The sequence below is a fragment of the Coregonus clupeaformis genome, chromosome 15, assembly GCF_020615455.1.
Source record: "Coregonus clupeaformis isolate EN_2021a chromosome 15, ASM2061545v1, whole genome shotgun sequence".
Lineage (NCBI taxonomy): Eukaryota > Metazoa > Chordata > Actinopteri > Salmoniformes > Salmonidae > Coregonus > Coregonus clupeaformis.
This window is the reverse complement of record NC_059206.1, coordinates 28,931,266-28,957,356: the sequence shown is the minus strand read 5'-3', so window position 1 is coordinate 28,957,356 and position 26,091 is coordinate 28,931,266. Positions and strand designations below refer to the sequence as shown.

At 45.5% G+C, this 26,091-nt stretch overlaps 1 protein-coding gene across 4 annotated transcripts in view; it reads right to left on the bottom strand.

Annotated features, from left to right (window-relative positions):
- Nucleotides 1-26,091, bottom strand: part of LOC121582606 (netrin receptor UNC5D-like) — a 330,437-nt gene that overhangs the window by 90,192 nt on the left and 214,154 nt on the right. For all 4 annotated transcript variants that reach the window (XM_045225089.1, XM_045225090.1, XM_045225092.1 and 1 more), the window contains exon 2: nucleotides 9,393-9,599. In XM_045225089.1, coding sequence (XP_045081024.1) covers nucleotides 9,393-9,599 — 207 coding nt within the window. The remainder of the gene's footprint in view (nucleotides 1-9,392; nucleotides 9,600-26,091) is intronic.

Below are 26,091 nucleotides of genomic sequence, written 5' to 3'. Positions count from 1 at the left end.
GAACTTTTTGGTAAAACTCAACTCGTCGTGTTTGGAGGACAAAGAATGCTGAGTTGCATCCAAAGAACACCATACCTACTGTGAAGCATGTGGGTGGAAACATCATGCTTTGGGGCTGTTTTTCTGCAAAGGGACCAGGACGACTGATCCGTGTAAAGGAAAGAATGAATGGGGCCATGTATCGTGAGATTTTGAGTGAAAACCTCCTTCCATCAGCAAGGGCATTGAAGATGAAACGTGTCTGGGTCTTTCAGCATGACAATGATCCCAAACACACCGCCCGGGCAACGAAGGAGTGGCTTCGTAAGAAGCATTTCAAGGTCCTGGAGTGGCCTAGCCAGTCTCCAGATCTCAACCCCATAGAAAATATTTGGAGGGAGTTGAAAGTCCATGTTGCCCAGCGACAGCCCCAAAACATCACTGCTCTAGAGGAGATCTGCATGGAGGAATGGGCCAAAATACCAGCAACAGTGTGAAAACCTTGTGAAGACTTACAGAAAACGTTTGACCTGTGTCATTGCCAACAAAGGGTATATAACAAAGTATTGAGAAACGTTTGTTATTGACCAAATACTTATTTTCCACCATAATTTGCAAATAAATTCATTAAAAATCCTACAATGTGATTTTCAGGATTTTTTTCCCTCCAGTGTATATTTGGCCTTGTGTTTTAGGTTATTGTCCTGCTGAAAGGTGAATTTATCTCCCAGTGGCTGTTGGAAAGCAGACTGAACCAGGTTTTCCTCTAGGATTTTGGCTGTGCTTAGCTCTATTCCGTTTATTTTTATCCTGAAAAACTCCCCAGTCCTTAACGATTACATGCTTATCCATAACATGATGCAACCACCACTATGCTTGAAAATATGGAGAGTGGTACTCAGTAATGTGCTGTATTGGATTTGCCCCCAACATAACACTTTGATTTCGGGACAAAATATTGCCATATTTTTTGCAGTATTACTTTAGTGCCTTACTGCAAACAGGATATATGTTTTGGAATATTTTTATTCTGTACACTGTCAATTAGGCTAGTATTGTGGAGTAACTACAATGTTGTTGATCCATCCTCAATTTTCTCCCATCACAGCCATTAAACTCTGTAACTGTTATAAAGTCACCATTGGCCTCATGGTGAAATCCCTGAACGGTTTCCTTCAGGAAGAACGCCTGTATCTTTGTAGTGACTGGGTGTATTGATACACCATCCAAAATGTAATTAATAACTTCACCATGCTCAAAGGGATATTCAATGTCTGCTTTTTTTATTTTGCCTATTTACCAATAGGTGCCCTTCTTTGTGAGGCACTGGAAAACCTCCTTGGTCTTAGTGGTTTAATCTGTGTTTGAAATCCACTGCTCGACTGAGGGACCTTACAGATAATTGTATGTGTGGGGGACAGAGATGAGGTAGTCATAGAAAAATCATGTTAAACACTATTATTGCACACAGAGTGAGTGCATGCAACTTATTATGTGACTTGTTAAACACACACACACACATACTGTGGTGAATGATGGACGGAGTCAGGCGCAGGAGTAAAATAACAGGATGCAGATGTATTCCTTCCAGACATACAATGCGCCTACAACGGCAATCGAAACAGGTACAGGGGAAACAATCCTCCCTGACCAAACACAGTCTCAGAAAATACAATAAATGTAATGACACAGGGGAAAATCAACCCTGGCAAAATAAATGAGAGAGTATCTCAACCGAGCTACTCTCCTCCCACATAGAACAATCACTCACAAAGACAAGGGGGCAGAGGGAACACTTATACATATACTAATTAGGGGATGAGCACCAGGTCTGTGTGATTGACAAGACAAGACAAGTGGAGTGATGAGAATGGGAGCGGCAGTAGCTAGTAAGCCGGTGACGACGAACGCCGAAACCTGCGCAAACAAGGAGGGGAGGCAGCCTCGGCGGAAGTCGTGACAGTACCCCCCCTTGACGCGCGACTCCAGCAGCACGCCGACCCCGGCCTCGGGGACGGCCAGGAGGACGCGGAGCAGGGCGCGCCAGATGGCGACGGTGGAAATCCCGCAACAGGGAGGGATCGAGGATGTCCCTCTCCGGGACCCAGCACCGTTCCTCCGGACTGTACCCCTCCCACTCCACGAGGTACTGAAGGCCCCCCACCCGACGCCTTGAATCAAGGATGGAACGGACCGAGTACGCCGGGGCCCCCTCGATGTCCAGAGGAGGTGGAGGGACCTCCCGCACCTCAGACTCCTGGAGCGGACCAACCACCACCGGCCTGAGGAGAGACACATGAAACGAGGTGTTAATATGGTAATCAGGGGAAAGTAATAACCTGTATGTGACCTCGTTTATCCTCCTCAGGACTTTAAACGGCCCCACAAACCGCGGGCTCAGCTTCCGGCAGGGCAGGCGGAAGGGCAGATTCCGGGTCGAGAGCCAGACTCGTTCCCCCGGTACGAAGACCGGGGCCTCCCTGCGGTGGCGGTCAGCGTTGGCCTTCCGACAATGCATGGCGCGCTGGAGGTGAACGTGGGCAGCGTCCCAAGTCTCCTCCGCGCGCCGAAACCAGTCATCCACCGCAGGAGCCTCGGTCTGGCTCTGGTGCCACGGTGCCAGAACCGGTTGGTAACGTAAAACACATTGGAAGGGTGTTAGGTTAGTGGAGGAGTGGCGGAGAGAGTTCTGGGCATATTCTTCCCCTGGCAAGAACACCGACCACTCCCCCGGCCGGTCCTGGCAGTAGGAACCTACCCACATCTTGATTAACCCTTTCCACCTGCCCATTACTCTCGGGGTGGAATCCAGAGGTCAGGCTGACCGAGACCCCCAGACGTTCCATGAACGCCTTCCAGACCCTAGACGTGAACTGGGGACCTCGGTCGGACACTATATCCTCTGGTACCCCGTAGTGCTGGAAGACGTGAGTAAACAGCTGAGCTTCTTAGAAAATAAGACGCATCCACCTCCACTATGAACGGTAATGATGGATCGGGGTGGGCCAGTATCGGGGCTGAGGTGAACAGACCCCGCAGTCTACTGAAGGTCAGGTCAGCCTCAGCAGACCAGCGGAGCCGGGACGGCCCACCCTTCAACAAGGAGGTAATGGAGCTGCGAACCTGCCAAAGCCCCGGATAAACCTCCGATAGTAGTTGGCAAAGCCAAGGAAGCGCTGCACCTCCTTAACCGTGGTTGGAGTCGGCCAATTACACACGGCTGAAATGTGATCTCCCTCCATCTCCACACCTGAGGTAGTAATGCGGTATCCGAGGAAGGAGACTGACTGCTGGAAAAACTCACACTTTTCTGCTTTGGCATAAAGGTCATTCTCCAGCAGTCGGACCAGTACCTTGCGAACCAGGGACACATGCTCGGCGCGCGTAGCGGAATAAACCAGGATGTCATCAATGTAGACCACCACACCGCGACCAAGCATGTCCCGAAACACCTCGTTCACAAAGGACTGGAAGACAGATGTAGCATTCATCAAACCGTAGGGCATCCCCAGGTATTCATAATGCCCCGAGGTTGTGCTGAATGCTGTTTTCCACTCATCCCCTTCCCGAATACGCACCAGGTTGTAGGCACTCCTGAGATCTAATTTGGTGAAGAAGCGGGCCCCATGCATTGACTCAATCACTGAAGGAATGAGGGGAAGAGGATAACTAAATCGTATCGTCACCTTGTTCAGTGGTCGATAATAAATGCACGGGCATAAACCACCATCTTTCTTCTTCACAAAGAAGAAACTCGAGGAAGCAGGTGAAGTGGAGGGACGTATATACCCCTGGCCCAGGGACTCGGTGACGTATGTCTCCATAGCCTCCGTTTCAGCCTGCGACAGGGGATACACATGACTCCTGGGAGGTACAGCGTCTACCCGAAGGTTTATCGTGCAATCCCCCTCCCGATGAGGTGGTAATTTAGTCGCCTGCGTCTTGGAAAACGCGAGTGCCAGATCGAGGTATTCGGGGGGGAATGCGCATGGTGGGGGTACCGTCTAGGTTTTCCACCGTGGTTGCACCAATGGAAACACCTAGACACCTACCCGGACACTCTCGCGACCACCCCGTAAGAACCCTCTGCGGCCATGAGAAATTGGGGTTGTGAAGGGCTAACCATGGGATACCTAATACTACAGGGTAAGCAGGAGATTCAATAATCAAAAAGGTGATCTGCTCAAAATGAGTCTCCTGGGTGATCATGGTGACTTGTACAGTAACCTCCTTAACTAACCCGGACCCTAATGGTCGACTATCAAGGGCTCTGATGGGGAGTGGAATGGATAGGGGAACTAATGAAATGCCTTGACGGCGTTCAAATGCCCTGTCCATAAAGTTCCCAGCTGCGCCTGAATCGACTAGCGCCTTACACTGGGGAACTACCATGTGACCGGGAAAGGAGATAGATAGGGTACAGTGCGCCGCAAAGGGCTCTGAACAAGTGTGGGTGTTCGATACCTGGGGTGATGCGTGAGTGCCCTGCCTACCGCCTCCAGACCCAAAAGAACGTTGACTGCGACTTGAGGTGTATTGTCCCTTCGTGCCACCAGAGTGGCACTGTCGCTGTCCTCCTCCGCTCTCTCTACCGGCGGCTCCACCCAGCTCCATCTGCTCGGGATCCGAGTCGTCCGGGGTGGGAACGGGCAGACCCCTACCAGGACGTCCTCTGGCTGCCAACAGATTGTCCAGCCGGATGGCCATGTCCACCAGTTGGGAGAACGATAGCATGGCATCCCGGCAGGCTAGCTCCCATAGGTGGCACCAGAAATGGTCGATCAGGGCCCGCTCGTTCCACCCAGACCCTGCTGCCAGCGTCCGGAACTCCAGCGCGTAGTCCTGTGCGGTCCTCGTCCCCTACCTCAGCTGGACCAGCCGCCCGCCCGCCTCTCGACCCTCGGGCGGGTGATCGAAAACTGCCCGAAAAAGGCGAGCGAACTCCCTGTAGTCCTCCAACGCGGCTCTTCCTTCGTTCCACACCGTGCTGGCCCACTCCAGGGCTTTCCCACAGAGGCAGGAAACGAGGACTGATACCTTCTCCCGCTCCAATGGCGCTGGCCTGATGCTGGAGAAATACAGCTCCAGTTGGAGAAGGAATCCTTTACAGCGCGCTGCCGTCCCATCAAACGCCGGTGGCCGGGATATCTGGATCCCTCCGGGTGCTGGGGTATAGGTGGCTGGATCCGGTTGGCCAGCTGGTCTCGACAGATCGGGTCCTCTCCTATCCAGTCATTGGACGACCTGAAGAACCCGATCCATCGCTTCCCCCAAGCTGGCCAGCATCGTGGAATGCTCCTGGACCCTTGCCACAACTCCATCCAGGCATGCGGTCTTCTCCTGCTGACTCCATATCAGCGGGTGAGTGATTCTGTGGTGAATGATGGACGGAGTCAGGCGCAGGAGTAAAATAACCGGATGCAGATGTATTCCTTCCAGACATACAATGCGCCTACAACGGCAATCGAAACAGGTACAGGGGAAACAATCCTCCCTGACCAAACACAGTCTCAGAAAATACAATAAATGTAATGACACAGGGGAAAATCAACCCTGGCTAAATCAATGAGAGAGTATCTCAACCGAGCTACTCTCCTCCCACATTGAACAATCACTCACAAAGACAAGGGGACAGAGGGAACACTTATACACAGACTAATTAGGGGATGAGCACCAGGTGTGTGTGATTGACAAGACAAGACAAGTGGAGTGATGAGAATGGGAGCGGCAGTAGCTAGTAAGCTGGTGACGACGAACGCCGAAACCTGCCAGAACAAGGAGGGGAGGCAGCCTCGGCGGAAGTCGTGACACATACACACACACAGTTTTGTATTGATATCCTTGTGGGGACCAAATAATTGATTCCCATCTAAAATCCTATTTTCCCTAACCCCTAACCCTAAATCTAACCCTAACCCTAACCCTAACCTTAACCATTAACCTAACCATAACCCTAACCTTAACCCTAAGCCTAACCTTATCCCAAAACCTTAACCCTAAAATTATACCTAACCCTAACTCCTAACCCTAACCCTAAACCTAACCATAACCATAACCCCTAACCCTAACCTTAATTCTAACCCTAACCCTAATTGTAATCCTAACCCTAAACCTATCCCCTATGCCTCCTGGGGACCGGTAAAATGTCCCCACAAAAATACGCGCACACACACACACACACACACACACACACACACACACAGAAGTCAGCTCAGGCAGATCCAGCTCAGAGAGTCCCAGCTCATGAGCTGCATCAGCAGCAGATTTTAATTTAGATTGGAGAATGGATGTGTTTATGCAACAAATCGTATCGCATCGAACCGAATCGCATCGATTCTTTCTTCGAATCAAACTGAATCGCACCGAATAATTTCAAACTAAATCGTATCATTCCTGTATCGTATCGGAGCCCATGTATCTAGATACGAATCGAGAACGGGAAAGATGCACATCCCTAGCAGGTACAGTGGGGAAAAAAAGTATTTAGTCAGCCACCAATTGTGCAAGTTCTCCCACTTAAAAAGATGAGAGAGGTCTGTAATTTTCATCATAGGTACACGTCAACTATGACAGACAAAATGAGAATTTTTTTTCCAGAAAATCACATTGTAGGATTTTTTATGAATTTATTGGCATATGATGGTGGAAAATAAGTATTTGGTCAATAACAAAAGTTTCTCAATACTTTGTTATATACCCTTTGTTGGCAATGACACAGGTCAAACGTTTTCTGTAAGTCTTCACAAGGTTTTCACACACTGTTGCTGGTATTTTGGCCCATTCCTCCATGCAGATCTCCTCTAGAGCAGTGATGTTTTGGGGCTGTCGCTGGGCAACATAGACTTTCAACTCCCCTCCAAAGATTTTCTATGGGGTTGAGATCTGGAGACTGGCTAGGCCACTCCAGGACCTTGAAATGCTTCTTACGAAGCCACTCCTTCGTTGCCCGGGCGGTGTGTTTGGGATCATTGTCATGCTGAAAGACCCAGCCACGTTTCATCTTCAATGCCCTTGCTGATGGAAGGAGGGTTTCACTCAAAATCTCACGATACATGGCCCCATTCATTCTTTCCTTTACACGGATCAGTCGTCCTGGTCCCTTTGCAGAAAAACAGCCCCAAAGCATGATGTTTCCAACCCCATGCTTCACAGTAGGTCAATCAATCAATCAATTTTATTTTATATAGCCCTTCTTACATCAGCTAATATCTCGAAGTGCTGTACAGAAACCCAGCCTAAAACCCCAAACAGCTAGTAATGCAGGTGTAGAAGCACGGTGGCTAGGAAAAACTCCCTAGAAAGGCGAAAACCTAGGAAGAAACCTAGAGAGGAACCAGGCTATGAGGGGTGGCCAGTCCTCTTCTGGCTGTGCCGGGTGAAGATTATAACAGAACCATGCCAAGATGTTCAAAAATGTTCATAAGTGACAAGCATGGTCAAATAATAATCAGGAATAAATCTCAGTTGGCTTTTCATAGCCGATCATTAAGAGTTGAAAACAGCAGGTCTGGGACAGGTAGGGGTTCCATAACCGCAGGCAGGTATGGTGTTCTTTGGATGCAACTCAGCATTCTTTGTCCTCCAAACACGACGAGTTGAGTTTTTACCAAAAAGTTATATTTTGGTTTCATCTGACCATATGACATTCTCCCAATCATCTTCTGGATCATCCAAATGCACTCTAGCAAACTTCAGACGGGCCTGGACATGTACTGGCTTAAGCAGGGGGACACATCTGGCACTGCAGGATTTGAGTCCCTGGCGGCGTAGTGTGTTACTGATGGTAGGCTTTGTTACTTTGGTCCCAGCTCTCTGCAGGTCATTCACTAGGTCCCCCCGTGTGGTTCTGGGATTTTTGCTCACCGTTCTTGTGATCATTTTGACCCCACGGGGTGAGATCTTGCGTGGAGCCCCAGATCGAGGGAGATTATCAGTGGTCTTGTATGTCTTCCATTTCCTAATAATTGCTCCCACAGTTGATTTCTTCAAACCAAGCTGCTTACCTATTGCAGATTCAGTCTTCCCAGCCTGGTGCAGGTCTACAATTTTGTTTTTGGTGTCCTTTGACAGCTCTTTGGTCTTGGCCATTGTGGAGTTTGGAGTGTGACTGTTTTAGGTTGTGGACAGGTGTCTTTTATACTGATAACAAGTTCAAACAGGTGCCATTAATACAGGTAACGACTGGAGGACAGAGGAGCCTCTTAAAGAAGAAGTTACAGGTCTGTGAGAGCCAGAAATCTTGCTTGTTTGTAGGTGACCAAATACTTTTTTCCACCATAATTTGCAAATAAATTCATAAAAAATCCTACAATGGGATTTTCTGGAAAAAAAATTCTCAATTTGTCTGACATAGTTGACGTGTACCTATGATGAAAATTACAGGCCTCTCTCATCTTTTTAAGTGGGAGAACTTGCACAATTGGTGGCTGACTAAATACTTTTTTTCCCCACTGTATACATTCACGCATGCACATACTTTTTTGTAATATTATTTTGGACGATATTATACAGATATTTTGACTTGTAATTTGTTTTTTTGTTGTTGCTAGGTAGTGTTAGCTAGTAGCAGTTGGCTGTACCTGCGCCAAAACTCAGGTATTTTTCATCCTATTGGTTGTTCTCCATCTTATTTTTAAATAGTAAGCCAACATGTTTTCAGCACTTTTAATTCCATGACTGATCAAAACTAATTTTCTAATGCTCTCTCTTGTCTCTCAGCAGCAGACATATAGTGAGAAATATGTTTGGAACATCAAATCGCAAAATCAAATCGCAGGATCGAATCGCAATACATATAATCGTGATAATCGTGAGAATTGCAATACATATCGTATCGGCACCTAAGTATCTGGATAATATGAGATCATGAGGTCCCTGGCAATTTCCAGCCATAACGCACACACATGCACACACACAAACACACACACACACATATACACACGCATCAGAGATATGAAGGAGCCAGATGGGAAGGTAACTCGACAAAAGCAGACAAAACAGATTTAGAGACGGCAGGAGCTCGATTTTAACTGTGTGGAATATAATTGCAACATGGCAAGGCAATACTATTTGAAGGGTTGGACTTAAGCTTGGGAACAGTCAATAAACTGCCCTTTAACCCTCACTGGCCTTCAGTCTTTAAAATATGAGCACCGTTTTATCACTCCAACTGAAATTATAGCCTATGGGGCGATTGGGATGGCAAAAAATGATTTGGTGTGTGAATGTGTTTGTGTGTGTGTATGTTTGTTTGTGTGAATGTATATGTGTGTGTGTGTATGTGTGTATGAGTGTGAATGTATGAGTATATGTAAGCATGTGAATGTACAGTATATGTGTTTGTGTGGGTAGGTGCATAAAAGTGTGTGCATGCATGTGTATGTGTTTCTATGTCACATCAGTGTGTGTCCCACCTGTGCCCTGGTCGGTGTGTTCCTGAGACTGGTGCTGGCTCTGGTGGACCCACTCCCCATTGCACTTGAAAAAGATCTGCAGGGCTGGCCTAGCCCGGCACTTGAGCTTGATGGGGTTGCTCTTGACGATGTAGGCATCATCGGGCTCCTGCAGGAAGTGGGGGAGGGTCCCTGACGTACCATGCTGCAGAGCATCACTCCTGGAACCTGGAGACAAGGAACATGACAGTAGACTAGATTAGAGTAGTGTAGAGTACAGTAGAATAGAGTAGACTAGAGTAGTGTAGAGTACAGTAGAATAGAGTAGACTAGAGTAGAGTACAGTAGAATAGATTAGAGTAGACTAGACTAGAATGGAGTACAGTAGAATAGAGTAGAGTAGTCTAGACTAGAGTAGAGTGGAGTATGGTAGTGTAAAGTAGAGTTGATTAAAGTAGGTTAGGGTAAAGTAGAGTAGTGTAGAATATTAGTAACATTCCACAAATATCGATAATACCCCAAACACCTCAAAAGTGTCTCAAAAGTACATCCATAACAAAACATCTGCAACAATGTCTAATGAATCAGGAAAGTGTGAGAAATGATGACACCCAGCCCAGCCTCACATTCCCATAGAAAACACTCCCACAATAGATGCTGCTTAACCACCTCAACATGATTGCAGGCTACACCTCATTGACACTCTTTGATCTTTCAAAAGGCAAGCCCTTCACAATCCACTCATTTCTGAGAGCGATTTGGTAATAATATTTAACTGCAATAATTCCTGTCTTAATCAAACAGTAATCAGGTGTGTGTGTGTATGTACAGTATGTGTGTGTGTGTGTGTGTGTGTGTAATGTATGTGTAGCAGGTGTAATTACACTCTGACTAATCTCCCGCTTAGCTTTCCTCCTGTAACCTCTCATGTACTGTATGTGTGAGGTAGAGTTCTGCATCGGGTCGGATACCCATGGTTCCCGCTGGTGAGCCGCAAAAAAATCAGCTGGTGGGTGAAATGAAAACATTCTTTCAACCCGTGGGTCGGCTCGCAGTTCAGAACAATTACATTGCGGGTCTGAAATATTTTAAATCAAGATAATACAATTTCTTCAAACCACTTGTTGTGTTGCATTTTGTTATGAATTCCATTCTGTGAGTGGAGAGGCAGACATAAGGCTCTCAGCCACCAACATATTGAGAGTGTGTGGAGCAGGGAACTGTCTAGGGCTGTGACGGTAATGGAATTTTGGATGACGGTAATTGGCCAGCCAAATAACCTCAGTCACTGTAATAGATGTTCCAATAATTTAAAAAAATCGAATAATATACAGTACCAGTCAAAAGTTTAGACACACCTACTCATTCCAGTGTTTTTCTTTATTTTTACTATTTTTTACATTGTAGAATAATAGTGAAGACATCAAAACTATGAAAAAACACATATGGAATCATGTAGTAACCAAAAAAGTGTTAAACAAATCAAAATACTGTATATTTTATATTTGAGATTCTTCAAAGTAGCCACCCTTTGCCTTGATGACAGCTTTGCACACTATTGGCATTCTCTCAACCAGCTTCATGAGGAATGCTTTTCCAACAGTCTTGAAGGAGTTCCCACATATATAAATATATATACAGTGAGGGAAAAAAGTATTTGATCCCCTAATGATTTTGTACGTTTGCCCACTGACAAAGACATGATCAGTCTATAATTTTAATGGTAGGTTTATTTGAAAAGTGAGAGACAGAATAACAACAAAAAATTTCTGAAAAACGCATGTAAAAAATGTTATAAATTGATTTGCATTTTAATGAGGGAAATAAGTATTTGACCCCTCTGCAAAACATGACTTAGTACTTGGTGGCAAAACCATTGTTGGCAACCACAGAGGTCAGACGTTTCTTGAGTTGGCCACCAGGTTTGCACACATCTCAGGAGGGATTTTGTTCCACTCCTCTTTGCAGATCTTCTCCAAGTAATTAAGGTTTCGAGGCTGACGTTTGGCAACTCGAACCTTCAGCTCCCTCCACAGATTTTCTATGGGATTAAGGTCTGGAGACTGGCTAGGCCACTCCAGGACCTTAATGTGCTTCTTCTTGAGCCACTCCTTTGTTGACTTGGCCATGTGTTTTGGGTCATTGTCATGCTGGAATACCCATCCATGACCCATTTTCAATGCCCTGGCTGAGGGAAGGAGGTTCTCACCCAAGATTTGACGGTACATGGCCTCGTCCATCGTCCCTTTGATGCGGTGAAGTTGTCCTGTCCCCTTAGCAGAAAAACACCCCCAAAGCATAATGTTTCCACCTCCATGTTTGACGGTGGGGATGGTGTTCTTGGGGTCATAGGCAGCATTTCTCCTCCTCCAAACACGGCGAGTTGAGTTGATGCCAAAGAGCTCGATTTTGGTCTCATCTGACCACAACACTTTCACCCAGTTCTCCTCTGAATCATTCATATGTTCATTGGCAAACTTCAGACGGCCCTGTATATGTGCTTTCTTGAGCAGGGGGACCTTGCGGGCACTGCAGGATTTCAGTCCTTCACGGCGTAGTGTGTTACCAATTGTTTTCTTGGTGACTATGGTCCCAGCTGCCTTGAGATCATTGACAAGATCCTCCCGTGTAGTTCTGGGCTGATTCCTCACTGTTCTCATGATCATTGCAACTCCACGAGGTGAGATCTTGCATGGAGCCCCAGGCCGAGGAAGATTGACAGTTCTTTTGTGTTTCTTCCATTTGCGAATAATCGCACCAACTGTTGTCACCTTCTCACCAAGGTGGTCTTGTAGCCCATTCCAGCCTTGTGTAGGTCTACAATCTTGTCCCTGACATCCTTGGAGAGCTCTTTGGTCTTGGCCATGGTGGAGAGTTTAGAGTCTGATTGATTGATTGCTTCTGTGGACAGGTGTCTTTTATACAGGTAACAAGCTGAGATTAGGAGCACTCCCTTTAAGAGTGTGCTCCTAATCTCAGCTCGTTACCTGTATAAAAGACACCTGGGAGCCAGAAATCTTTCTGATTGAGAGGGGGTCAAATACTTATTTCCCTCATTAAAATGCAAATCAATTGATAACATTTTTGACATGCGTTTTCTGGATTTTTTTGTTGTTATTCTGTCTCTCACTGTTCAAATAAACCTACCATTAAAATTATAGACTGATCATTTCTTTGTCAGAGGGCAAACGTACAAAATCAGCAGGAGATTAAATACTTTTTTCCCTCACTGTATATAGACAATTATCTGCTCCTTACTGCATGTGCTGTAATAGAAATAGATTGAATAGAACGGTTGTCCCCATTCAAGTCAATGATGGCATAATGGGTGGACTGGCGGCCATTGCGAGCGTACCCATAGGAGCAAAGCAGGAAGTGCTAAAATATGTGCTGTGATTTGTTGATTCAACTCAATAGACATTTCATTGCATGAGCCACATCAGTTAACATAATTTGAATGAACATTCTACATTACAACAAAGTTTCGTCATGTTGTTAGGAGTCCATGTTATAGCAGAAACGGACTCAACCACACGAATGCTCGGCGGTCTCGTCTTCAGTCAGCTATTCGTTCCACAATTATAATTTTTTACGGTTATGCCGATTATTTTCTTTTCATGATGGTATTTGGTATTTTGGTATTTTATCTTCATCCATAATCGTCTGCTACACTGTTGTACGGTAATTGTGCCAGCCCTTGATCTGTCCCTTATTTGTGTGGTGCTAAAACGTTCTAATTTGTCCACACGTAGAGCTTATGTTCCCTCTCCCCACTTGAGAATACGACTTGTTGCCAAGTTTACTTTCCCTGGATAGCCTAGCTCACACGAAAATGGCTAATGTGGGCCTAACCGGAGAAATAAAAAGAAAGGTTATGATAAGGGAATAGGCTACAACACCATCGTGGAATCAAGTGCTGCATGAGTGAAATCCCCAGTTTGGAAGGACAACAATGCGGTAGAAGGATACAAAGCCTAAGCAGGTAGGCCTATTTGTTTTCAATAATTCCGTTAATTATCAGTTAATTATTAGGGTACATTAATTCAGGCTTTCATTCATTAGACCATATGCAGGCCCCAAAAAATGTAAACCGGTGTGGCTGGTAAAAGTTTGAATAGCCTACTAAATAAATGTAGCCTATTTTTGCAGCCTATATTCGATTCAGGGAATGGTTTATTTAAGTTTTAATTAGGCCTAAACATTTTGATTATGTAAACAATATTGAATGTAAAGGTAGGCTATTGTTTTGTTATGTTGGCTACAGGCTTTCATTAGGTAAGAATACTATTTTTCTCAAAGCGATTTAGTGACACATCACATTGTGAAAATAATATATCTGACATAGTACAGGTGTGAGCTGTATACTTTTGTTTCAAAGTAGATTTGTTTAAGACTACCTAACAATTCTATGCGGGTGGGTTGGGTTGCAGAGAAAAATCTGTCCTGATGTCGGGTATTGAATTGATGTGGCCGGCATGGGGCGACTCTGACCCGTGCAGGACTCTAGTATGAGGGGGTTTAGGGAGGCAAAAAAAACCTGTATGTTTGTGTGTGTGTGTGTGTGTGTGTGTGCGCATGTGTGTGAGGGGTTTCTAGATGTGAAAACACCTGTGAGTGTCTGTGTACTGTATGTGAGTGGGCGTGAATGTGTGTTTTGTGTGTGTGTGTAAGTGTGTGAGTGAGTATGATCAAGTGTGCATGCATGTGTGTATTTGTGAGTATATGTATGTGATCGAGGGGTGTGTTTGAATAGCGACAAAACACAGATGCCAGCACACATCCACACACTGACAGAGAGACATACAGAAACCTAGATTTGCACTGCACACGCACACACGCACACAAGGACGGACGCAGACAAGCACCCACGCACACACACACAGACACACACACTTACACAGACAAAAAAACTAAAATGCGTATACAGTGAATTGCGAAAGCATTCACCCCCCTTGGCATTTTTCCTATTTTGTTGCCTTACAACCTGGAATTAAAATTGATTTTTTGGGGGGTTGTATCATTTCATTTACACACAATGCCTACCACTTCGAAGATGCAAAATATTTTTAGTGTGAAACAAACAAGAAATAACACAAAAAAAACTGAAACCTTGAGCATGCATAACTATTCGCCCCCCCAAAGTCAATACTTTGTAGAGCCACCTTTTGCAGCAATTACAGCTGCAAGTCTCTTGGGGTATGTCTCTATAAGCTTGGCACATCTAGTCACTGGGATTTTGCCCATTCTTCAAGGCAAAACTGCTCCAGCTCCTTTAAGTTGGATGGGTTCCACTGGTGTACAGCAATCTTTAAGTCATACCACAGATTCTCAATTAGATTGAGGTCTGGGCTTTGACTAGGCCATTCCAATACATTTAAATGTTTCCCCTTAAACCACTCGAGTCTTGCTTTAGCAGTATGCTTTGGGTCATTGTCCTGCTGGAAGGTGAACCTCCGTCCCAGTCTCACATCTCTGGAAGACTGAAACAGGTTTCCCTCAAGAATTTCCCTGTATTTAGTGCCATCCATCATTCCTTCAATTCTGACCAGTTTCCCAGTCCCTGCCGATGAAAAACATCCCCACAGCATGATGCTGCCACCACCATGCTTCACTGTGGGGATGGTGTTCTCGGGGTGATGAGAGGTGTTGGGTTTGCGCCAGACATAGCATTTTCCTTGATGGCCAAAAAGCTTTTGTACCTTCTTCCATATGTTTGGGGAGTCTCCCACATGGCTTTTGGCGAACACCAAATGTGTTTGCTTATTTTATTCTTTAAGCAATGGCTTTTATCTGGCCATGCTTCCGTAAAGCCAAGCTCTGTGGAGTGTACGGCTTAAAGTGGTCCTATGGACAGATACTCCAATCTACGCTGTCGAGCTTTGCAGCTCCTTCAGGGTTATCTTTGGTCTCTTTGTTGCCTCTCTGATTAATGCCCTCCTTGACTGGTCCGTGAGTTTTGGTGGGCGGCCCTCTCTTGGCAGGTTTGATGTGGTGCCATATTCTTTCCATTTTTAAATAATGCATTTAAATTGTGCTCCGTGGGATGTTCAAAGTTTCGGATGTTTTTTTATAACCCAACCCTGATCTGTACTTCTCCACAACCTTGTCACTGACCTGTTTGGAGAGCTCCTTGGTCTTCATGGTGCCCCTTACTTGGTGGTGCCCCTTGCTTAGTGGTGTTGCAGACTCTGGGGCCTTTCAGAACATGTGCATATATACTGAGATCATGTGACAGATCATGTGACACTTAGATTGCACACAGGTGGACTTTATTTAACTAATTATGCGACTTCTGAAGGTAATTGGTTAAACCAGATCTTATTTAGGGGCTTCATAGCAAAGGGGGTGAATACATATGCACAAACCACTTTTCCGTTATTTTTTTCATTTCACTTCACCAATTTGGACTATTTTGTGTATGTCCATTCCATGAAATCCAAATAAAAATCCATTTAAATTACAGGTTGTAATGCAACAAAATAGGGGGAGGAATACTTTTGCAAGGCACTGTATAGGTCTCAGTACCAAGCCATCGTGCTTTTGCTCTGCTACCTTACAATCCTGTTACATCTGCTATTCTCCTGTCATTTGCTAGCTAGAGCATCACTTGGTAAGAATAAGTACTTATTATTTGGGTTGTGTAATCTGATCCTAGATTTGTGGTTAGGGTCAGCGTCTGAAAGATGGGTGAGTTGGCAAGGTTTTGGCCCTTTGACTGCTGATGTTATGGCTCTCCAATCCGCCATACTGACAATGATTAACTAGGGTCACCTGATTCATGTGGCCAGTATGTGTGTGTGTGTGTGTGTGTGTGTGTGTGTGTGTGTGTGTGTGTGTGTGTGTGTGTGTGTGTGTGAGCGCTGAGAGAGACGACAATCCAACCCGCCGCTGACAGGGTAGACTGCCGCGCTCGTCGCTATGTAGTGTTTCCACGGTGATCTACAACCGATGGGCCATCCCGGCAACAACACACGGGCGCCGCAGATACATCTCAGCGTGAGAGGAAAACAAGATGTCACTGCCATGGGGAGGGGGGGCGGCGATGGCTCTATCGCACACACACACGTCATTCAGGGCAGGTGGGGCAGAGCCCAGTTGTCTTGAAAGCACCATACATCCAGAGAATGCCAGACTTTGAGGACACATTTTGCCCACAAGGACCGCTGGTTCACCTTCCTGTTCAAGTGAGCACAGCACAACAAGGTGAGTCCAAAAATGTATTGTATGCTGCTGCATAAATGATGTAATATGCCATGGAGATGTGTATACTGTAGCTAAGAAAGTAATACTAAGTGTATGTTGTGTAGTAAGCTGTTAGTAACCCATTTGCATCACCATAATAATTTGGTCCCTTTCCCCCTCATAACTTAGCCTACTGTTCTGACTTGGTGGTGCACATGTAGCCTATAGCCTGTTTTAGAGAAATGTAATCATCGAAAATTGTAAGAGCTTTCATTGTCTGCTTATATGCCCCCTTTATTTATCCTACAGCTCTGACTTGGTGTACAGTCGTGGTCAAAAGTTTAGAGAATGACACAAATACTAATTTTCACAAAGTCTGCTGCCTCAGTTTTTATGATGGCAATTTGCATATACTCCAGAATGTCATGAAGAGTGATCAGATGAATTGCAATTAATTGCAAATCCCTATTTGCCATGAAAATGAACTTAATCCCCAAAAAACATTTCCACTGCATTTCAGCTCTGCCACAAAAGGACCAGCTACCATCATGTTAGTGATTCTCTCGTTAACACAGGTGAGAGTGTTGACGAGGACAAGGCTGGAGGTCACTCTGTCATGCTGATTGAGTTAGAATAACAGACTGGAAGCTTTAAAAGGAGGGTGGTGCTTGAAATCATTGTTCTTCCTCTGTTAACCATGGTTACCTGCAAGGAAACACATGCCATCATCATTGCTTTGCACAAAAAGGGCTTCACAGGCAAGGATATTGCTGCTAGCATCTGCACGCACAGTGAGGCGAATACTTTTGGAGGATGGCCTGGTGTCAAGAAGGGCAGCAAAGAAGCCACTTTTCTCCAGGAAAAACATCAGGGACAGACTGATATTCTGTAAAATGTACAGGGATTGGACTGCTGAGGACTGGGGTAAAGTCATTTTCTCTGCTGAATCCCCTTTCCGATTGTTTGGGGCATCCGGAAAACACCTTGTCCGGAGAAGACAAGGTGAGCGATACCATCAGTCCTGTGTCATGCCAACAGTGAAGCATCCTGAGACCATTCATGTGTGGGGTTGCTTCTCAGCCAAGGGAGTGGGCTCACTCACAATTTTGCCTAAGAACACAGCCATGAATAAAGAATGGTACCAACACATCCTCCGAGAGCAACTTCTCCCAACCATCCAAGAACAGTTTGGTGACGACCAATGCCTTTTCCAGCATGATGGAGCACCTTGCCATAAGGCAAAAGTGATAACTAAGTGTCTCGGGGAACAAAACATCTACATTTTGGGTCCATGGCCAGGAAACTCCCCAGACCTTAATCCCATTGAGAACTTGTGGTCGATCATCAAGAGGTGTGTGGTCAAACAAAAACCCACAAATTCTGACAAACTCCAAGCATTGATTATGCAAGAATGGGCTGCCATCAGTCAGGATGTGGCCCAGAAGTTAATTGACAGCATGCCAGGGCGGATTGCAGAGGTCTTGAAAAAGAAGGGTCAACACTGTAAATATTGACTCTTTGCATAAACTAAATGTAATTGTCAATAAAAGTATTTGACACTTATGGAATGCTTGTAATTATACTCCAGTATACCATAGTAACATCTGACAAAAATATCTCATAACACTGAAGCAGCGAACTTTGTGAAGACCAATACTTGTGTCATTCTCAAAACTTTTGACCACGACTGTACAGGGAGAATACTGTAAGAACGGCCCATGTTCTGAATTATTTCGCTCTACATTTCAAAAGTGCTGAACAAATACAGTGGGGAAAAAAAGTATTTAGTCAGCCACCAATTGTGCAAGTTCTCCCACTTAAAAAGATGAGAGAGGCCTGTAATTTTCATCATAGGTACACGTCAACTATGACAGACAAATTGAGAAAAAAAAATCCAGAAAATCACATTGTAGGATTTTTTATGAATTTATTTGCAAATTATGGTGGAAAATAAGTATTTGGTCACCTACAAACAAGCAAGATTTATGGCTCTCACAGACCTGTAACTTCTTCTTTAAGAGGCTCCTCTGTCCTCCACTCGTTACCTGTATTAATGGCACCTGTTTGAACTTGTTATCAGTATAAAATACACCTGTCCACAACCTCAAACAGTCACACTCCAAACTCCACTATGGCCAAGACCAAAGAGCTGTCAAAGGACACCAGAAACAAAATTGTAGACCTGCACCAGGCTGGGAAGACTGAATCTGCAATAGTTAAGCAGCTTGGTTTGAAGAAATCAACTGTGGGAGCAATTATTAGGAAATGGAAGACATACAAGACCACTGATAATCTCCCTCGATCTGGGGCTCCACGCAAGATCTCACCCCGTGGGGTCAAAATGATCACAAGAACGGCGAGCAAAAATCCCAGAACCACACGGGGGGACCTAGTGAATGACCTGCAGAGAGCTGGGACCAAAGTAACAAAGCCTACCATCAGTAACACACTACGCCACCAGGGACTCAAATCCTGCAGTGCAGACGTGTCCCCCTGCTTAAGCCAGTACATGTCCAGGCCCATCTGAAGTTTGCTAGAGTGCATTTTGATGATTGGGAGAATGTCAAATGAAACCAAAATATAACTTTTTGGTAAAAACTCAACTCGTCGTGTTTGGAGGACAAAGAATGCTGAGTTGCATCCAAAGAACACCATACCTACTGTGAAGCATGGGGGTGGAAACATAATGCTTTGGGGCTGTTTTTCTGCAAAGGGACCAGGACGACTGATCCGTGTAAAGGAAAGAATGAATGGGGCCATGTATCGTGAGATTTTGAGTGAAAACCTCCTTCCATCAGCAAGGGCATTGAAGATGAAACGTGACTGGGTCTTTCAGCATGACAATGATCCCAAACACACCGCCCGGGCAACGAAGGAGTGGCTTCGTAAGAAGCATTTCAAGGTCCTGGAGTGGCCTAGCCAGTCTCCAGATCTCAACCCCATAGAACCTTTTTGGAGGGAGTTGAAAGTCCGTGTTGCCCAGCGACAGCCCCAAAACATCACTGCTCTAGAGGAGATCTGCATGGAGGAATGAGCCAAAATACCAGCAACAGTGTGTGAAAACCTTGTGAAGACATACAGAAAACGTTTGACCTGTGTCATTGCCAACAAAGGGTATATAACAAAAGTATTGAGAAACTTTTGTTATTGACCAAATACTTATTTTCCACCATAATTTGCAAATAAATTCATAAAAAATCCTACAATGTGATTTTCTGGAATTTTTTTTCTCATTTTGTCTGTCATAGTTGACATGTACCTATGATGAAAATTACAGGCCTCTCTCATCTTTTTAAGTGGGAGAACTTGCACAATTGGTGGCTGACTAAATACTATTTTTCCCCACTGTAGTTATATTGACTACGTCCGTTCTAGCTCGCTCATTAATGTCTTAATCAAAATTACGGATTGCCTCTTATCCACTCATCATCCCCTTATACCATAGTTTGTACATCTCAATTGTCAGTAGAAACCACATTTGTTTAAGCAAGTCAGCCATATCAGCTATGTTTTTTTTAAAGGCAGTAAATGAGGCTGAATGAACTGTTTCGCTGCCAGACAAGGCTCTGCTGATAGCCAGGTGTAGCAGTGGTAAGGATTCACTCCATGGTGCTGAAAAGAAAGCTCTGCTGTTGGGACAGCTTTATGTAGGCCCAAACAGGCCCTATTTCATTAACATGTGTACATGTCTAGAATACAGTGACCCATCCACTTAGCTAGATGTGGCTGGGGGGTGGTTAGAGCATTTCTTTCACATGACCCATCAATTTAAGTGTGTCTGGGTAAAAATCATCTAATAATTATAAAAAAGTTATACAATATTTATCTGGACACTTTGTATGTTTGATATTGCTTCTATGCAAATATGTAAGTAACCATTTCACTGTATCGTTTAAACCTTCTCTATCCTGTGCATGTGACAAATAAACGTTGATTTTATTTGATATATTGTGTTTACCAGAGACGGTAATGTGAAGAACAACATGACCTGCACCAAAGTCAGATTAAGATACAGGCCAAGGACTAGATAAAGTGTATTTTTGCTACTACTTTCACCACTTTTAGTCTTGAAATATTTGGTTGTTTACTACACTACCTTACTCACTCTGGTTAACACATGGCCTCACATGTGAATCCTTAAAGAGATGGGTGGGGCTTAGGCTTAAGAGGGTGTGAACAACGCTGAATGGGTGTAGACAAAGAAGTGCTCTCCAGTAGGTATACCAAAACATTCAAGGTCAATTTTCTCAAAAGTGGGGTTACAAGTTTGTCAACTTTCAAAGCATAATTACTTTCCCATTGTTCATCAACTGCAGTGAATGATATACCATTTTCTAGCTCTGAGTCTCTACTTTTATCCAATGTAAAAAACACAATTTCAAATTTTGCTACGTAGGACCAAATCGAGCTGGATGTTCACATATGGTCTCAAACCAGTGAACTTATTAAACTTCTTCATCAAGAATATGGGCAAAATTGAATTATTTCTATTGTCATATAATTGTTACAATTACTATCAATATAGCATGAAACAATTTTTTTGAGATTTAATTTTGGGGACTGAGACAACCTGGTTAAATTTGCGTCCCGAGGCAAAACCAGATGAGAACCACTGCTTTAAATGCCAGGATGTCATGCTCATTCTATTGAGGAAGAGAACCGTCTTTTCAGACACCTGTTTGACAACTGCTGATAATCAGCTGGCGGGAAACAACGCAATCACACATTCTACTATACATTCTGTCACGGATCCCCCCGGTACTGCTGCTCATTCCATTCACCAGCTCCGGAGGTCTACGTCACCGGCCTTCTAGGCCTCACTGATCTGGTTCATTACCACCAACCCCGGACTGTCTTGTCTCATTACGCACACCTGGTTCCCATTCCCCCTGATTAGTATGTGTATATATGTGCCCTCTGTTCCCCATTGTCCTTGTCGATTATTGTCCCATGTCCGTTGGTCTTGTGAGTACCGTGTATTGTGCTCTTGTTATTACGGGTCCCGTCCCGTGTATTGTTCAGAGGTTTACACCTTGCTCTTTTGTTTGGGTTACATTCCTGTGTTATATACAGTGAGGGAAAAAAGTATTTGATCCCCTGCTGATTTTGCACGTTTGCCCACTGACAAAGAAATGATCAGTCTATAATTTTAATGGTAGGTTTATTTGAACAGAGAGACAGAATAACAACAAAAAAATCCAGAAAAACGCATGTCAAAAATGTTATAAATTGATTTGCATTTTAATGAGGGAAATAGGTATTTGACCCCCTCTCAGAAAGATTTCTGGCTCCCAGGTGTCTTTTATACAGGTAACGAGCTGAGATTAGGAGCACACTCTTAAAGGGAGTGCTCCTAATCTCAGCTTGTTAACTGTATACATTTACATTACATTTGAGTCATTTAGCAGACGCTCTTATCCAGAGCGACTTACAGTTAGTGAGTGCATACATTATTTAATTTTTTTCATACTAGCCCCCCGTGGGAATCGAACCCACAACCCTGGCGTTGCAAACGCCATGCTCTACCAACTGAGCTACATCCCTGCCGGCCATTCCCTCCCCTACCCTGGACGACGCTGGGCCAATTGTGCGCCGCCCCATGGGTCTCCCGGTCGCAGCCGGCTACGACAGAGCCTGGATTCGAACCAGGATCTCTAGTGGCACAGCTAGCACTGCGATGCAGTGCCTTAGACCACTGCGCCACTCGGGAGGTTAGGGAATGTATATAAGACACCTGTCCACAGAAGCAATCAATCAATCAGATTCCAAACTCTCCACCATGGCCAAGACCAAAGAGCTCTCCAAGAATGTCAGGGACAAGATTGTAGACCTACACAAGGCTGGAATGGACTACAAGACCATCGCCAAGCAGCTTGGTGAGAAGGTGACAACAGTTGGTGCGATTATTCGCAAATGGAAGAAACACAAAATAACCGTCAATCTCCCTCGGCCTGGGGCTCCATGCAAGATCTCACCTCGTGGAGTTGCAATGATCATGAGAACGGTGAGGAATCAGCCCAGAACTACACGGGAGGATCTTGTCAATGATCTCAAAGCAGCTGGGACCATAGTCACCAAGAAAACAATTGGTAACACACTACGCCGTGAAGGACTGAAATCCTGCAGCGCCCGCAAGGTCCCCCTGCTCAAGAAAGCACATATACATGCCCGTCTGAAGTTTGCCAATGAACATCTGAATGATTCAGAGGAAAACTGGGTGAAAGTGTTGTGGTCAGATGAGACCAAAATCGAGCTCTTTGGCATCAACTCAACTCGCCGTGTTTGGAGGAGGAGGAATGCTGCCTATGACCCCAAGAACACCATCCCCACCGTCAAACATGGAGGTGGAAACATTATGCTTTGGGGGTGTTTTTCTGCTAAGGGGAAAGGACAACTTCACCGCATCAAAGGGACGATGGACGGGGCCATGTACCGTCAAATCTTGGGTGAGAACCTCCTTCCCTCAGCCAGGGCATTGAAAATGGGTCGTGGATGGGTATTCCAGCATGTCAATGACCCAAAACACACGGCCAAGGCAACAAAGGTGTGGCTCAAGAAGAAGCACATTAAGGTCCTGGAGTGGCCTAGCCAGTCTCCAGACCTTAATCCCATAGAAAATCTGTGGAGGGAGCTGAAGGTTCGAGTTGCCAAACGTCAGCCTCGAAACCTTAATGACTTGGAGAAGATCTGCAAAGAGGAGTGGGACAAAATCCCTCCTGAGATGTGTGCAAACCTGGTGGCCAACTACAAGAAACGTCTGACCTCTGTGATTGCCAACAAGGGATTTGCCACCAAGTACTAAGTCATGTTTTGCAGAGGGGTCAAATACTTATTTCTCTCATTAAAATGCAAATCAATTTATAACATTTTTGACATGCGTTTTTCTGAATTTTTTTGTTGTTATTCTGTCTCTCACTTTTCAAATAAACCTACCATTAAAATTATAGACTGATCATTTCTTTGTCAGTGGGCAAACGTACAAAATAAGCAGGGGATCAAATACTTTTTTCCCTCACTCTATATATATGTGTTTGTTTTGGGCTTCGTCCCCGTCGTTGTTCATGACGTACCTTGTGTTGGGTGGAGAAAATAAAACCCCTATTACGTATTCCTGCACCTGTCTTCAAATCCTTATACAACGTGACACATTTTCAGTATGGGTGAGCCTAGTATGATATTCGTTGCTTATTGCATACATTTTTACTAAACAGTGCATTCTAACTTGTATGATTATTACAGAGTATGTGGTTTCAGTAAGTACATTTCGGACACGGCCACACACACACACACACACACACACACACACACACACACACACACACACACACTGGAGAAGACACAATCTGTTGATGCAGTGCACGTCACAGCTACGACCCGGAAGGACCTGCACAAAGAATGGTCTATCAGAGAACAGCACGGATTGTCCAAATGGTGACCAACCAGGTCATCTGTTCTCAATGATATGGATAGATACATGTTAGATTATGTAGAATAAACTACATAACACCATAAATCAATATAATCAATATACTATATTATACTGTAACCACCCAGTTTATAATGTATTATATACTTTGCTTAGAAGAGCCTATAAGAAGATTAGCTAAAGGCTTGGCAATATCGTCATTATCACATGCCCAAAGCCAAGTAATAGTATAGCACTCAGAAAGAGTGAATGATAGCTAGTGTGTGTGTGAGTGTGTGTGTGTCACCGATATGTGAGGGACAAATAGGTCCGCAGTAAAGGTAAGGGCTTGTTCAGTATCTGTCAATTACAAGAACATGGCAGAGAGAATGAGAGAGAGAAAGACAGTGAGAGAGAAAGACAGTGAGTGAAGAGACTAAGTGAGTGACTGAGGGAGACAGACCGAGAAAGTGAATGAGAGAGAAGGGAGAGAGTGAGACGGAGATAGAGAAAGAAAGGGTGTAAAAAAGGAGAGAAAGATAAACAAAAATGGAGAACGAGATTAAACATGACATACATGTCACGGTTCAGACAGACGACAAGAGGACCACAATTGCGTCACACCAGAAAGTTTATTAAAACTTAAGGGAAAAGGGAAGTAGGGAGTGAGTGAAGGCTCCAGGGGTTATCCCGTCCAATGTGCTGGGTCTGTGCCCCCCCCCAGTGGCAGCGGTGCGTCCGATGACGCCGGTGGTTGGTGGTCCAGAAGTCCGGGGTCGAAGAGTAGTCAGGAGTCGTAATGGCAGAAAGCAGGTCTGGTTTTCCTGGGGCAGAAGAGTATCCAAGAATCAGGCAGGTCCGGGGTCACAAAACAAGGGTGAGCCAGAAGCGCGAGCACACAGGTTCCGGGGTGTGAGCTTTGCAGACGATCTGACAAAGGAGAGCTGAGAGACGGGACTTTAAATACTGGGAGAGGTTAGTGGGTAATGCAGCGCAGCTGGCAGAGTAATTAGAGCCGAGCAGAGCAGGGACAGGTGGAGCTCGTTAGGCTGAGTAGAGAGAGAGAGATGAGCAGAGTGGAAGATAGTGGAAACACATTAAGGTGGTAACCCGGTGGAGTGAGAGGGCTCATGACAGAACCCCCCAAGGGACGGCCCCAGAAGTCCCAAGAGCAACACCACGCCGGGCGGGAGGAGGGGAGCCGGAGGAGGGCTAGAACTCCTCCGAACGGTCCAGCGAACGCCCTCATCCTCGGAGGAAGCCGGAGGGCCGTGGTCGGGAGATGGGACAGGTCCCGAGACAGGATCAGGCACAGGACAGGAAGCCGAGCGGGCAGGACGGTTAGGGATCCCTCTGGGGCGGCCCCTACGGATTGCAGGTTGATCAGGATGCCGTTGGTGGAAGGCGGTGATGAGAGTCCTATCCACAATCCGACTAGCTGGCACCCAGGTCCTTTCCTCAGGTCCATAGCCCTCCCAGTCAATGAGGTACTGGAGACCCCTACCCCTCCGTCTGGACCGAAGCAGGCGGCGGACGGTGTAAACCAGACCACCATCGACGAGCCGTGGAGGAGGAGGACAAGGCGCAGCAGGGACCAGCGGACTCTCATGAATGGGCTTAATCTTAGACACATGGAAAGTGGGGTGCACCCTCATGGAATTAGGCAGTTGGAGCCGGACAGCAGTTGGGCTAATCACTCTTATGATAGGGAATGGGCCAATGAACCGAGGTGCCAACTTCTGCGACTCCACCCTGAGTGGCAGGTTCCTTGACGACAACCACACCCTTTGACCAACATGGTAGGTGGGAGCAGGGATTCTCCGACGGTTGGCCCCGGTAGTGTAGCTGGCAACGGATCTGAGAAGTGTGGCTCGGGCCTGTGACCAGGTGCGGCGACATCGACGGGCAAACGCAAGTGCAGATGGGCAAGTAACCTCCCCTTCCTGACTGGCAAATAGAGGAGGCTGGTATCCATAAACACATTGGAAAGGGGACATACCGATGGCAGAGCAGGTCAGAGAATTGTGTGCGTACTCCACCCATGTCAATTGCTGCGACCAGGAGTGGGGGTTGCGTGAAGTCATGCATCGCAGTGCCTTCTCGAGCTCCTGATTTGCCCGCTCTGACTGCCCA